General features: G+C 46.7%; 5 protein-coding genes across 5 annotated transcripts; 4 read left to right on the forward strand and 1 right to left on the reverse strand.

Annotated features, from left to right (window-relative positions):
• Window positions 1-63: 63 nt before the first annotated feature.
• Window positions 64-1,375, reverse strand: F5147DRAFT_262813 (uncharacterized protein). The gene is made up of 5 exons (XM_041428918.1): window positions 854-1,375; window positions 702-800; window positions 547-648; window positions 396-496; window positions 64-350 (listed from the first exon to the last, which is right to left on the reverse strand). Exons 1-5 carry the CDS (start codon window positions 1,120-1,122, stop codon window positions 310-312), a joined length of 612 nt encoding a protein of 203 aa, XP_041291004.1. The 5' UTR covers window positions 1,123-1,375; the 3' UTR covers window positions 64-309.
• Window positions 1,376-3,559: 2,184 nt separating this feature from the next.
• Window positions 3,560-4,791, forward strand: F5147DRAFT_703631 (uncharacterized protein). The gene is made up of 4 exons (XM_041437858.1): window positions 3,560-3,698; window positions 3,856-4,023; window positions 4,085-4,264; window positions 4,321-4,791. Exons 2-4 carry the CDS (start codon window positions 3,883-3,885, stop codon window positions 4,447-4,449), a joined length of 450 nt encoding a protein of 149 aa, XP_041291005.1. The 5' UTR covers window positions 3,560-3,698; window positions 3,856-3,882; the 3' UTR covers window positions 4,450-4,791.
• Window positions 4,792-9,025: 4,234 nt separating this feature from the next.
• Window positions 9,026-10,101, forward strand: F5147DRAFT_746535 (putative casein kinase 1, delta; the record flags this gene model as incomplete). The annotated part of the gene is made up of 4 exons (XM_041439858.1): window positions 9,026-9,095; window positions 9,157-9,431; window positions 9,481-9,646; window positions 9,710-10,101. 4 exons carry the CDS (start codon window positions 9,026-9,028, stop codon window positions 10,099-10,101), a joined length of 903 nt encoding a protein of 300 aa, XP_041291006.1.
• A 709-nt stretch (window positions 10,102-10,810) lies between these two features.
• F5147DRAFT_654366 (uncharacterized protein) lies at window positions 10,811-11,152 on the forward strand (the record flags this gene model as incomplete). Its single annotated transcript, XM_041433864.1, has 1 exon — window positions 10,811-11,152. The coding sequence occupies one exon, from the start codon at window positions 10,811-10,813 to the stop codon at window positions 11,150-11,152; it is 342 nt and encodes a 113-aa protein (XP_041291007.1).
• A 3,317-nt stretch (window positions 11,153-14,469) lies between these two features.
• Window positions 14,470-15,545, forward strand: F5147DRAFT_775533 (uncharacterized protein; the record flags this gene model as incomplete). The annotated part of the gene is made up of 8 exons (XM_041441740.1): window positions 14,470-14,505; window positions 14,561-14,581; window positions 14,630-14,793; window positions 14,844-14,910; window positions 14,982-15,006; window positions 15,074-15,158; window positions 15,204-15,209; window positions 15,260-15,545. 8 exons carry the CDS (start codon window positions 14,470-14,472, stop codon window positions 15,543-15,545), a joined length of 690 nt encoding a protein of 229 aa, XP_041291008.1.
• Between the last annotated feature and the right edge of the window lie 31 nt (window positions 15,546-15,576).

Raw genomic sequence — 15,576 nt, forward strand, 5'->3', positions numbered from 1 at the left:
GTACATGAACAATGATACAACTTCAATTAAAGCTTCTTCTCTAGTTCCATGACTTCTCTAGCAAGACAAGTTCAGCCTTGAGCAACTGCCCGCCACCGCGAATGTCTCCTGGTCCGCCCGCCGCCCGCTGTTGCGACCAAAAGTAAGTATTACAAAGTGGAGTAGTTCGGCCATCGTGCGAGTTCTAAATGCCTTGTTGTTGTTCTGAGAAGGTGCAACTAGTTCCGTTGTGATTGTAGAGGACAGATTGTTCGTCATGGAAGGAAATCGCCAAAGGTTCGTTTCGGTCCGACATGGGAGATTATAAGTTCAAGCAGCCCCTGTCACGGTGTCAAGAGCATCTGTCGGGCCTGTCCATCGAGCGTCCCTATCTGCCCTGGAAGAAGACAACTCACTCTTTGTGGTATGTGCAGCTTTCGCTTCATGTGCGGGAACAAACTTCAAAGGAGGACAGCCAGGACGGTAGGAGGTAGGCCGCCGTTGTAGAGAGCGTCTGCTGAACCATCTTCGGAACGTCCCTATCTGCTCTGAAAGAAGATGACTCACGGAAACATCGCAGCATATGCAGCCTCTGCTTCGTGTGCAGGAACAAACTTCAAAGGAGGGTAGCCATGACGGTCGGGAATAGGCCGTCGTTTTGGAGGGCGCCTGGTGGGCCATCTATCGAACGTCCCTATCTGTTCTGAAAGAAGACAACTCACGGAAATTTTGCATTTGCGGCCTCTGCTTCATGTGCGGGAACAAACTTCAAAGGAGGACAGCCAGGACGGTAGGAAGTAGGCCGTCGTTTTGGAGGGCGTCTGTTGGGCCATGTTCCGAACGTCCCTATCTGGTCTGAAAGAAGACAACTCACGGCAACTTTGCAGCATTTGCGGCCTCTGCTTCATGAGCTGAAACAAACTTCAAAGGAGGACAGCCAGGACGGTTGGTAATTTGTTGTCGTTTTGGCCTCTTGTGTCGACTACTGTCAAGCACGTCTGCGGAAGTCCCAGAGTGAGACTGCGCTCCACAGGCATCTGCGACCTGTGCTTCATGCGAGGGAACCAAGTTCAGAGGAGGACAACCAGGACGCTCAGAAGCAGGTTGTGGTTTTGCCCTCTGGCGTCGATTATTGCGCACCATGACTGCAGAAGACTCAGAACCAGGAAAAGCCGATCGTACAGTAAGTTTCTTCCTCGGCGAAGGAGGCGTTGCGAATTTCGGGAATGAAACAAAGTTGAGAGGACGACGAGAGGAGGATACACCGCCGGAAGTAGAATGCAGACTCTCTTTTGTTTCCACGTGGGAGAGAATGGCAGCACACGCCAGCCTCTGCGCCAGAGTCGTCGGTTTCCCGTCCCCGACGGGCTTCTTAGTGGCTGGCTGGATATTTGCATCGCCCGTAGAAATGGATGCATCTTGCAACTTTACGGTCCGTAGTTGCCGTTTTCGCTGCGGTCCGGGCCCCCTCGTCATGACTTGACGAATGAAGCTGTCCACCGTCACAGCCTTCTGATGTGGATCATTGAAGCTGTGTTCAATTTTGATGGTAAAAGCTGTACCTTTGTCGCAGTCGTGTCCCTAGCTGGAGGAAGGGTAACAATAGGAGGGATGGGGCCTAAGGAAGGTTCGCGCATGTGCATCGAAGTTTCGGAATGAAGCAGATCGAGCGCCTCATCGCCTTGGGAGTCGTAAGCCGGTCTCTTTCGTTTCCTTGTCATCTTTTTCGAGATTCGAGATATCAGTGAACGGCAACACAAAAATAATTCTTGCTTACAACATATTGAACGCTCGTGTCCATAATTTGATCAGAAGCCATACAATAGTTGCTCGGAGTTCTTTTGAAGTTGGGTTTGAAGCCAGACAAGTTGCTGCAGCCTGTAGTTTATGTAGGTGAGGTAAACAAAGAGAAAGCGTGTGGCCGCCACCATCATTGATTTCTTCCACGGAACCACAATGCGCATTAAACTTTCCACAACAACTTTCCCAAGGGCATCGTGAAAATGCCGCACCACTATTGCGACTGCTGCGGTGCTCGCAAATGGTGTAGGTGAGTGCGCATCAATTACACTCACTGGAACCTCCCAGTGCTTGCCCTCCAAACGAGCCAACGTTGCTTCGATTCCTTATATGGTATATCCACTGCGCTCCAAGAGTTACGGTCAGGCGGTATCGATTCACAGAGGTAACCCCAGTCTGCAAGTCCGAGTCAGGTCTCCCATATACTGTTTCAACAACTATCTTCCTCGTTGCTAAACAATCTTTCACAATGCATTGTAGTCTGATTCCTCCGCATACAATGCTATTTCTATGTCTTCTTAACGAGTGACTGCGCAGTTGCGGGCATTATCTCAAGACGCGGTGAGTGCCACCTTTCTTCGCTTCCGAAAGGTCCTGACATCCGTTGCTCAACACCTGTTGTTGCTGTTACTGGACCTGGCCCGCGCTAAGCTGATTGTTAATAGGATCGTATCGAAAGTCAGAAAGCATAGTACCTCAAATTCAATATGATTTCATCATGATCACAGCTCTGCCTAGAGGCCGTCAACATTGTAAAGAACAGAAGATATTTCGGCGACTGACGGCTGAGGTCCAATCAGTCCAGCAACAACACCCCGTGTACAGCCCGCAGCTCGGGCATAAGAGGCTACGACAGACTCAAAAGATCTTTTCCGTAGTCACAGGAAGCATGCAGTTGACAGATGATTTTGCGTGTGGCAGCCTGGCAGGGCGTGTGGTGATTTAGCAAGGCTCGTTACAAACAATGATTCCAAGACACGTACGTCATGTTCGAAACCATCTTTCCAAATCTCAGCGCTCAGCAACATCGCTTCGTCTCTTGGTTCCCGTTGGCCTAGCGTTCCATTAAGATATTTGTCTGATGGGCTCTCTCCCAAGAAAACAGGCGAGCATAACTTCCATCAGGCCAACCATCCCAGATTTCAGATAAATTAACATGGGTATCTTTCACCTGGACTTGGCGTGGGTAGTGATAGGTGCCTTGTTTTGTGTGAGTGAGTTCTTTGATCAAGGCGGTAGGTGCCTTGGTTTCTGGAAATTGACGACGACGTATATATATGAGTCGCGGTCATCATGGTCATCGCGGTCACCTCTTTCCATATTTGGGGGGTGCTTGCAATATTAATGTTCCCGCGATGACCGCGACTGTACAACGCCATACTCACTTGCTGGAAATAAACATAACACCTGGTCTTTTAGCAGTTATTTTGCGCACCACTTGCATCGTAATAAACACTTTAGTGGTGGATTTTCGGATCATCATCCAAAGCCGAAGTCTGAAATGGAACGCATTAGAAAATTAGTCTTTGCAAGACAAAAATAACCGAGTCAGTTTATATTAATCATGTAGCAAAGTCCCTCAAGGCACTGATGCAGAGTCCAGAGTACTCAGGCTTATGTGGCCAGCAACAAGCAAGTTGTATTTACTCAGTAGTAGGTCCCGTCGCGGCAAATACCGCACCAATCGCAGTAGTACTTACTGTGGCGCAGCATTTCATCGTTTCCAGAACAAGTTACAACCGGCGCCCAACTATAATGGAGGCCGAGAGTGTCCAGTTATGCAGGAGCCTCTCATCCATACACATCGAAAACAGGTGTCCGCAGTATTAATTATTTGAAGCTGGCATTGGCCTTAGGCTTTATTTCGAACTGGCGTCGTTCTTCAATCATTAGTACGCCCGCAAGATACTTGAAATGTTGTACGTCTATTTCGTCATTTTCTCGGACGGCAATTTTTCCCCTTCGATTTGTGATGCGGTCGCAATATTTTGACGACTCATCCGTCGGGATACTAATAGTAATTGACACCATCACTGCCTCCTTGAGTTTGCATAAAAGGGCTAACTGCTACTGAAGCAAGTATCATTTCCTACTTTTGCAAGAATGCAGCTTTCCTTCTCAACCGTAATCGCTACCCTTGCAGCTGTCTTTGCTGTAGCCACTCCAGCAGCTGCCCAGGCTTGTGCCGAGGCTGATAGGTTTGGCGATGTTACAGTCAGTCCTACCACGCTCTCTCCCGGTGAAGTGAGTCATCTTCGTAATTTATGTTGGCTCCTCCCGAGTCTGATTTTTTTTATCATTCAAGACCTTTACTGTGACAGCGAATTTCAGCTGCGCTGCTCAATTTGGTGTGAATCCCGAATACACTGACTACTACATCGAAGTCCCTGTGAATAACAACGGCTTCGAACCTCCTATCCTACTTGCTCGTCGTACTCTCAATCCGAGCTCGGCAACTCCTCTCCTCGATTCATTCACAACTCAGGTTAGTTTTGGCGGTTGTGTCTTCCACGTGTGGCAGTTGATTTTTTTTGGCTCTAGCTTCCTTATGCAAACTACTTCAATGCCTCTTACGTGGTGATACTGGACACTACTTATCCGGTGAACGGAACAAATGGCTCTCCATACTCTGTTGTTGGAAGCGTTGAGATTCCCATCAGCATCCTCTAAATGACAAGGGGGTGGTGCAAATAAGAGCAGCGCAGATCGTTTTTAGCACGCGTGCTTCGTAGACCGCAATCTTCACATATGGCTTCTGATAACTATTGGTACACTTTACATTATGAGTACATGGACAATGATACAACTTCAATTGAAGCTTCTTCTCTAGTTCCCTGACTTCTCTAGTAATACAAGTTCAGCCTTAAACCTTTTCATTTCCGTTACCGCAGCATCTAGGACATACTTTGGTTCATTGTTCTCCTTCACCCCACGAACAACTTGTCCGTGCTCCAAAATCTTCCCAAAGCAATGAATTCAAGCGATTTCGGCCCACAGACTGCCACACCATTCTGGTAACCTGGAATGAATATTGTCAAAAATAAGGTTTATCGAGACGGTCCGCCCAACTCGTCGTGCCCTGTGAAAGTCACGGACTCCGAGGCAATCTATCGTAGCGATGCGTGCGCACCTGGTCTCCAGTCCCCGACACCACCGCGATTATGTTTAATTCCTCCAACAACGATAATGGTCAAAGCAGAAACAGACAAACTGCAAATTTTCTTCATAGCGTGACGAAACCACGATGGGTCATCATGCGAATGCAAAGCTGCATATGAGGCAGCGCCAAGACCTTCTGGTACCGGCGGAGGTAGACTAAATGCTGGAAAGATAGAGCAGTGAGCATAACTGTCAGATTCAAAGTGTCCACGGCTGAACAGGCCCTCGATATCAACACAAACGAGGAGATCATCAACCGTAACAGATGCATCTGAACAACACATACAGCATGTCAGACGACGAAAACGGCAAGCACTTAGCACATTCTCTAACCGCGAGCAGAAGTGGTGAAAGAGACATAGATAGACAGGTGCAGTTCAGGAAAGTACATGCACCCATAGTAGAATTGGTAGGTTTCAACAGCGTAAAAACACACAACATTATGAGTGGACAATCACGGTATTCCAAAACGCATATGACCACACACGGTTTCATGATCAGGAACACAGGCATCGACGTCTAGTTGTGAAGGAGCGCAAATCAGCGAACGTCCGGATCAAATCGAAAACTCACTGAGCAATCGCAGAGAATCATTCGAAAACTCGGAAGACAAAAAAGTACCAGGCAATGTCCAGCGAGCAGGTAGAGAACAGAGCAAGATGGATCGAATAAAACAGAAAGAGGAGATGAGGTTATGATGTCTGGGTGCAAAGGAGCACGCGTCAGCGAACGTTAGACTGCGATGAGAACTCACCGAGCAATCAATCAGAAACTCTAGAGGCAAGAAAAAGCAATGTCCAGCGAGCAAGTATAGGCTCGAGAGAGCAAGAAGGGAGGAATAAAAATTTACAACCACATGAGGTTATAACTTAGAATGTCTCACAAGGCAAGGTAATGGGTGACTATCCGTAGGCAAAATAATGCGGAATAGATTATAACGGACTTTGAAAGATATTTGCAAAAGATAATCTGTACAGAAAACACAACCGTAACGCATCTGGAATAAAATAATTTGGTCAAAACTGCAATGGACGATCTACTACTACAATACCACAATCTGGTGAATGATGGAGAAGAGACAGCATTTCTTGACGACGAAGAAGACGCGAGGATGTTAGCAGCTACACTCGTTGCTGGAATAGAGCTAGCTCGACTTGATTGTGTTGAAACCCGGAACCCTAAGCGGCTGTACCTTTGTCATGCCCAGCGGTGGTCGCAGGAATACGTTAGTACACACATGAAATCAAGTCTTTATTGAAAAAGAAACAGTCACGGTAGCTTGGGGAACGAGTTGTTCTAGACTTATAGGGAGAGAATGGTGTCAGCACTGCTCACCTCGTACCCTGGCCGGTCGCAGTGGTGTTACGACACACGGTCATGTGCGACTAGGATAATCTAACAGCAACAACCACGATAGTGGTACCGAGTGCTGAGAGTCGTCGGCCTTTACAGACAAGCAAAGGTTGCGTACTCGAACGTAGCTCGTGGTGTTTAACGAGGGGTTACGCTGAGATGATAGCGGTTTACAGACAGTGAGAGGCGTCACTGAAGGTACGAGTCGATGTCAAGCAGGTAGCTTTAGTGGGACAAGGAGTTCAAGGGTAAACCTAGTAAGATTAAAGTAAGGAACATCTACTTTAATCTTCGACCTTATATAAGGCTACTCTTCATATCTAAGCTCAGCCTAAAGCTGGGTTCTAATCTGCTTATCTACATGAGTCAGAGATAGCGTCCATGAGGCGGGCTTCTATCGTAGATAGGGTCCATGCGGTACCCTTCTATCAGTACATGAGGCAACACGAGGCTTGCCTTCTATCTTGATATCATAAATAGGTCTTCTAGACCTATGTCGTCATGTGTCGTCACGTGCGGTCCAGACTGCTTATCTAAGCCGGCAGTTGCCGCTTATCGTCTATCATCATCTATCGTCATAGAGCTGGTGAGACTCCGGTATCGTCTATAGCCGTGCGGTGGCAGAGGGCTGTCTGCTGGCAGGGGACTCGTGCCATGTTACTGTAACAAGTGGTACGTGTCGGCGTCGTCTGCTGATAGCAATCTTAAAATTTCAGCTAAAAACTTCGCCAGGGAGCTCAGGGATGGGACTCCGTATATTGGAAAATGTTTGGACCAGGTGGCGATTATCGCCATGCTGAACATGTATCAGGCGGACCTCAAGTCATGGATTAGTCAGCAGATAGCTTAGGCGTAGTGGCCCAAAACGGATTTAATCCATCATTTATAATCCGGAATAATCTGTAAGGGGGTCAAAAAATAATGTTTTGCAAATTCGATGCAAATGAACAGCGGCATCGCGGCACGACTTCCTTAAATGGTCTTTTTTATTCTATCTTATTTTATTCCGCATTATTTCAGCCTACAGATAGTCACCCAATAACAGTTTCCAGCAACATAAAGCAACAGAGACCTAGTCTACAGACTCGGAGTGTCGGGCGGAGTTCAAAGCAGTTCAAACATGTGAATTTCCTGCCCGCTGTTGGAATGCTACATCTGTCATATCTGGCGTGCCATTCTCCTTTATATGATTGGCATTCATTGCTGCTTCAGCAGCATCATCCTTGGCGACTTTATCACACCAATGGAGGGGAAGCCCATGAACACCTACAGGATACTTGACGAGACAGAACTTGAGGTTGACGACAGAGTCTCGATGTGCTCAAGCTGCTCTACATCCAGAGAATCCGACTCGATGATACTTTTTGACTTCGGTGCTGCGGTCCTACAGATGCTACTTCGATCTTGGCTGCACTAGAGCCATATATTAAACCAGTTGTATGGTCAGCAGTATCTTACCCTCATTGGCACCGCCATCGCCCGTTGTATCTCTTCGTCCTTGATCAGTGGGACCATGCTTATTCTGCTTACCTCGTCCAAGCCAACTAAACCGAGGTTTTTGTCATTCAGCCAGATGGTGTGATTTGATTGGAACATTTGTTCATGGTCAAGAAGGGTGAAGAAATATTTATCCAGAATATTCTGTGATATATAGAATGATTCAAAGTCAATTCATTTCTTGCTTACAACAACCTCAACTGAACATGCAAATAACCGTACCCACTTTGGCCTTCCTGATAATATCTTGAAGGCTCCCTCACGCACACTGTTTTTGTGATTGACATATCATATCCGCACAGAGTTTCTGCATTCCACCACTTTTTACGCCTTCAAGGCACTCAGAGGAATGTGCCCCTTCCGTCCAAGTCCATATGACTGCGTAGTTGTCATCGCTGTGTCAGGCTTTCCCTGACTGCTGGGAAGATGAATCTTCCCCCTTAGCAGCCGATAAAGGTGCCACAACGAAGATGAGCCGCTAAAATTCCTCAATTTATTCTCGAATGCCTGGATCCCACGAGGAAGGGAAGGTCACATTGACCCAATAGATAGACCATATCATAGGATTTATCCGAAGTTGTTCTGCTGCTGGCTCTTCGGAAGAGTTGGCAGCCATTAAACGTTGATGTGAGGTCCAGAGAGGGAAACAGTCATTGGCCAATGTAGCTACTTGTATGTATCCCTAGGATGAATAAAATATTAATGGAATGGTCATAAATCTGTGCAGCTTGATCAGTAACTCGGTGTCCGACATTCTCCAAACACTACCAGACAAAGTACCATATTGCGTGATCATGCAACCATTTCGTACCGTCCCACATCCTGAATCTACCTCGACAGACCAATCAAGAAGCCCACAATCACAGCCATAATACCTCAGCTCCACTCCAAACTGGAACATTGTGTTGCATCGCCCGACATCAAGGTCTTGCTGAAGACAAGCAGATCAGCAGGATGGCTGCCACAACTAGTTATGTCACAGCTCAGCTCGGCCCGGCTCGGACTCGGCTTTTACCAGCTACACTTGCCATTCGGTTAAACTTGTCAGTCGAACCACGTTGTGCAGTTTGGTTCGACTTACAAGCTGCACGAACTGGCTACAAGCCATTAATTAAGAAATATCGACTCAAGCCAGCTCAAGTTGACTGCAGTCGGCTCTAGTCACGTGGAAGCCACTCTCGCCATGCTGAATTTTCAATTCTCACTGTAAGTCTGCAACATTTAGCTGTCGCATAGCATGAGTAAGGCTCCATTACACATTGATGGTAGATTCAGGCTGGAAAATATTTTGGGATCAGGTTCATATGGTGCGTTCATATGATGTCGACAGTCAATTGATTGATATTCAGGGTTTCAAATATACACTAGCTGTCGTGTACCGTGCACAAAACTTCCTTCATGATGATATCGTTGCCATCAAACTCGAACCGGTCACCAATAATCCACCTTCTCTCGAGCATGAACACCACATTCTCAAGCAACTCGAAGGTGGAGTTGGGATCCCCCGTGTCCTTTGGTTTGGCAGGGAGTCAACACACTATGCCTTGGCTCTTGACCTCCTTGGTCGCTCGCTGCATGATCTTTTCCTCATGTGCAACCGGAAATTCAGACTTCAAACTGTTGTAAACTTAGGGGACCAGCTGGTACTTTGGTTCAAATGTGTTGTGCTGTAGATACTGACCCATTTTCCAGCTGTCACGTCTGGAGTACATTCACTCACATGGTTATATTCATGGCGATGTCAAACCGCAAAACGCTATGATAGATATTTCGGAAAAAACTGTCTATATTATTGATTTTGGTATCATGAAGAGATACTGGAATTCCTCAACCACATCCCACATCCCATTTCGTCGAGGTTGACGTCTCACAGGCACCCCTGCCTTCGCTTCAATCAACAATCACTTGGGATTGGAGCCAGGTCGCCGTGATGATCTTGAATCACTTGCCTATATGCTGATATATTTCCTGTGTGGCTCCCTACTGTGGTTAAATAGTGACCACGAGAAGCTTTCTGACTCCTTTATACTCGAGCACAAAGTAGATACCGCCATTGTGGATTTATGTGAGGGAATTCCTCCTGCATTTGCAAATATCCTTGTCTACTCGCGCTCTCTCTCATTCTCAGAAGATCCCGATTATGACTATCTATGTTCTTTACTGCACGATCTTCGCACTGCAGGGCCTGCACCAGCTACACATTCCCTGGATTTTGATTATCCGATCCCACCTTCTCAAAACCCTGAACTCTCTGAATTGGTGCCCACATGTCTGCTGAAAGCAACGCCCCTTCATAGATCAACTCGTGTGTAAGTAGTTTCATTTATCCTTACACACCGCATCCATGAACTCATCATTCGCAAGTTTACATCTACACAACAATACCCCAACACCTGTAACTACTCCCACCTCACGTCGGATCAAGAAACATGCTATATAGCTTTTCTTTCTGTTTTCTTCTTTCAGTACTACATCTGCGCAATGCGCATGTTTGAGATTGTTTGCCTAGTATTTACATGTGTATGTATTGCACATGGTCTGTGCACATATGTACTATGCAGTGTATTAATTCCCACGTATTAACTCCCACGTTGATCAGGGTACACCGTACACTGCAGTCTGTGATGATCACCTTTCACTCCTAACCGATCTTTCCTGCTCAGCAAGATTTAAGTATACATCATGTTAGTTTTCATACTCGCGTCCTCCTCACGGAGATCCCCACCCACATTCAAGAACTGGTCACCATGATCTGGCCAATACAGTAGGAAGAAGTTGTGATGTTATGAAGAGCTGCTAAACGAAATGTACGTGTATCAGTACACCAGTTTTCAGTCTCAATCATTATGTATTGCTATTAACTATTGTGTTTAGACCCTGCAGTGCCAAGGTGATTCTGTACCATTGTGCACAGCAGTGTTTTTCTGGGGTTCCCAGGATGAAGGTATATATGTTATGTATGGGTAAGTCTCTCGTTACATCTCCAGCACTACTACTACTAACATGAACCGTCGTCGACAGAATGCTAAAATCCCCCAGGTTGAAGCTGCTCCTGTGCCTGTGCCTGCACCTGTCTCTCCTGCTCTTGTCGCTCCCACACCTATCATTCCTGCTCCTACTCATGTTGCTCCTGCTCCTACTCCTGTTGCTCCCGCTCCCGTGCCTAACACTCCTGCTCCCACTGCTGCAACTACCACTGCAGCTGCTGCGATTACTACTGCGCTTCACCGCCCTAGGAGACAATGACAGCTGCCTCAGAGATATAGGCAGGATGACGCAGCTGCCCATACGGATGATGGCGAGTGGATTGACATCAACAACGTTGGCAGCAGTGAAGACGACGACGACCCACCTCAAGTTGTAGCCGCCACGCACACACAGGGCCCGAGCCCACTACAGACGACAACTCAGATGACAACCAGCACTCTCCACACCAATCCTTTTGCTACGAGAAAAAGAGGCCTCAAGACTACTTCCGATATCCAGTTCTTCTTTAGGAAGAACTCAGACACCAGCAAGCACATTTGTGTACCATGCGAGTGAGTAACATGTCTGGGAGTCTCTTCTACTCTTCTCACCCCTTTACCAGGGATTCAAATAAGATAGACTCATCCTATCCCCTCACCATCTACGGTCCGTCCATGAGCAATACCCCTCTCCGTTCACACATTCATAAAGTTCATATCAACCTTTACCTCGAGGAATCCGAGAAGCAGCAATGGCCAATTGGCATCCATCCTGTAAGTGACCACCTTAATGAAGGCTGGACCTTCAGCGAGATGCGGAAACAACTCCAAAATCCCACTTGCACGATCGAGACACTTGGCCCTCCCCCCAATCCCAAACGTGGCGGTGAAGGTACAACAATTCAGATGGTGAGTCTGAACAATGTTGGGTCTTGCAGAACCTAGCTGCTATGCGACCCTAAAGGGTTTCTGGACCAGGCTCAAGGCTCAGAGAAGAGGAAATATGATAGAAACTTGCTGAATACTCAGACTCATAGTAGAACTGGTGAAAAGGTAACTTGATTATGTAAGCTACAAAAGTGCAAACATAACACTAAGGTAAAAACAGTCTCTGCAAGCCCAGCCAGAAATGAATCCCTACAGCGGTTCAAGGCCCGGTGTTGGGAAGTCAGCATCTTCGGATTATGACTTATCAGACTTCTCTATCGAGGAGATGCATCGACAGATTGTGAAGTTTATTGTAGCTGACGACCAAGTAAGTACTGTTCATTTTTTATGTGTTCTCGCTAACCATCATCTCTAGGCAATCAGTGTCGTTGAATGTCCAGAGTTTCGTCGACTGCTCTGCCTCTTGCGGCAGGACCTAAAGGATTCTGATATCCCCCATCGTTCAAAGCTTCAGCAACTAATCATCGATGCGTGGGATGGATACTTTGCAGCCATCAAACTTGACCTCGCTGTGAGTGTTTAACTATCTATTGCATACAGTATCTTCATATCTTGCAGACCGCCCAAGGACAAATTTCATTCACATCCGATATTTGGTCTGATTCTAAGCTCCATCCCTTCCTTGCTGTAACCGCACATTGGATTGCGAAAGAACACGAAGCCACACTTGTTTTGAAGGCTGCTCTAATAGCCTTTCATCACATCCCTGGTAGCCATACAGGAAAGGCACTTGCTCCAAAAATATTGGAGCTCATTGATCGCGCTGAAGTGAAACATAATGTTAGTATTTCATTGTACTCTGTTGCATGCTCTGACTTTGTCTAGATTGGACACTTCACCCTGGACAATGCCAGTAATAACCGGACTGCAATGGACGAGCTCTCGCAGCTGTTACAAAATGATGGGATCGAATTTGACGCTCTTGATCGCCAAATCCCATGTTTTCCACATATAGTGAACATATGCGTCCAACATATCCTCGACGAACATTCTAAGGTAGATTTCTCACATTTGGCTGACACTTTTGTAGCTGGCCCTTACACTTTCAAGAAAGTCGAGTACGTCAAGGCTCTGCAAAGTGATGTTATCACTCGGGCCAGAGATGTTGTCCGTGTGATCCGCTCATCAGGCCAGCGTCGTGACAGTTTTCAAGCTGCCATTACTTCTGGCAATGCAGAGGGATGGTTCGTAAACGACAATGGCGAGCGTATGGCCCTGCTGATAGTTGAATTGCTATGTGACGAGCCCACTCATTGGGATTCGACATACATCATGTTCAATTGTTTGAGGATCCTATGGCAGGTAAGTCTCATATCATTAGACTCTTCACACAGCTTAACTCTTGCCCAGGCCATCGACCATTGGATTAATCTCCCTGCTCAATGCAGCATAGCTCGCTATAAATTGAGCCCTATGGATTGGCAAGTCCTTCAGGATCTTGAGGTTATTCTAGAAGTATGTTTTCATATGTCCAAAACTTCTAACGTATTTACTATTCTACATTAGGCACCACACCACGCCCAACAATGCATGTCCAGCGAAACCAGTCCTCTTCTGAATAGCACTGTTCCAGCCTTCAAAGGGTTGATTCAAAGGTGGAAGCTTGTGGGAGACCTTGTCCCACATTGCGCACCTTTTGTTGCTATAGGTTTAATGTGGGCAGCCAAGTACGATGACCAGATGAGCCTAACAGGAGCATATGCTGTTGCAATGTGTGAGTCTTTTCGATGCTTCGATAAGGATAAATTCTCATTGTTGTATATAGTCGTTGACCCCACAAGACGTCTGTCATGGATAAATGAACATTGGTCAGTGCCGCAAATTACACAGGCGAAAAACTATATTCTCCAACTGGTACGTCTGCCAGATAATAATAACAGCCGAACTTTGGATTGATATGTCCCACAGATGCGGAGCAAGAGAACAACAGATGTCTCCATGCAATCCGATGAATCGACTCGTCAGCCGCGCCCTGCAGCTCTAGGTTCGACGATTTATGGACTTCCTGAGTTGGACTTACTGCCGCATCACCAGGGCGGCCCTCAATCAGTCGAAGACGAGTTCAATGCTTATGGCACAGGTGTTCTTAGTCCCAGAGGGACAGATCTTCTATCTTTTTGGACGGTAAGAGTCTATTACAGGATTTGTTGATGATGAGGTACTGATGGTGGACTAGGTTTCGAAATCAATCTTTCCAACACTCTATAAAATTGCCATGGACTTTCTCCCGATCCAATCCTCTGCCGTTCCATGCGAGCGCGTATTTTCCTCCAGCAGTGATACATTCACCAAGAAACGCAATCACATTAGTCCTTACTTGATGGAAGCCTTACAAATGACCAAGTTCGCGCTGAAAAAAGAGCAACTCCACTTCACGAAGGGCTGGTCAGCATCCCAAAAGGATATGGAGTATGACTTGATGTGTGTCGTGGGCTCAGCGAGCCATAAAGATCTCTTGGCATCTGGCTGTGGTGACGTACTGATATCTGCCATCAGCGCAACAACTTCTGGCAGTCGCAATTACGAGGCCCTTCTCAGAGTCATCGCAGAGGACGAATGCAATGATGTTCCAGATGATATCGCAACGACGTCTACATGTGTCTCTTAATTTTTTTCTTTACTGCTACCTTTACTATTTCTATGTTCTTGCTCATACTGCTGCTACTACTTTTGTCATTAATGACCTTGACTATCGATTGATTTTTCTTTTTGACGGATGTCTCACCCTAACTAATATCTGAACTAGGCATCAGCACTGACTGCAACAATGGCTTTATGCCATGGTCATTGCCCACTGTTCATGGTATGTGAGTGCTTTGATCTTCCTTCAAGCTCGGCCCACTGATCGAAGTTCACAGGGAGTGAGTGTGTCGATCCTCGTTCGACAACAGCCATGCTGATCCAAGCTTGTTGCTCACCATTTGCAGAGTGAGTCTGTCAATCCTCGTTTGAGCTCGCACCACGCTGATCCGACACACTGGGTAAACTTGTGTTTCAAATGGATTTACCTTGCCTTCCTCGCGCTGCAGTTTGTGCTAGCTCTTGGTAACAGACCAAAGGGTGAACGGACGGCATATGCAATCACACTATGGTTTGTTTCAAGTCAGAGTCTTTATTCTATTCAAGCTGACTTGTGTGCAGGGTCTACGCCTTCTTGGCTGTTTACCTTCTCGTGTGTTCATTCTGGCTAACCGGCAAGGCATTCACTGTGAGTTTCACTGTTCTCAGGTGCTTGCTTATGTTATCCTGACAATGCACTTTCTGGTAGACCATTCCCAGCCAACTGAAGAACAAGACGTCAATCGTGAGTAAAGTGAGAATGAAGGCAACGCACCCACTCACAAGACTACGTGGTATAATTAGGCTTCCAGCAAATATTCAACAGGCTGTGTGCAATGAGAACATCAAGATCGATAACTTCCTGTACAATAGATCCTATTGGTCCGATGGATCCTGGTAAGTCTATTCAACGCACGCAGTACTTGTCTGACCCTGAGCCAGGTATTAGTGAGTCAAATAGCGAAGGAGACAGTAGTTTGTTCCTAACGATGACCCAGTCAATGGACAGCGGATTATGCAGTAGAACAGCAGGTGATAAACAACAACAATACTTTCATGGTTTGCCCGAATCAAGTCTTACCTTCAGCATCCCTCCCCACATCTACGACGGCCCCTACTGCAGGTGGCTCTGCCATTGTCACAACTATTGTCTCTGCATTCCATACCAGCTCTGTGAATACTAATTCAGCGGCTTCGTCTACTTCACGGATAGCCATCATCGGTGGTGCAGTGGGTGGCGCTGCGCTCACCATAATTGCAGTGCTCAGTGGTGTTTACTCTTAGTTACAGATGAGGTAAATGGCCTCGCATGATC

The sequence above is a fragment of the Suillus discolor genome (assembly GCF_016758755.1).
Source record: "Suillus discolor strain FC423 chromosome Unknown F5147scaffold_40, whole genome shotgun sequence".
NCBI lineage: Eukaryota > Fungi > Basidiomycota > Agaricomycetes > Boletales > Suillaceae > Suillus > Suillus discolor.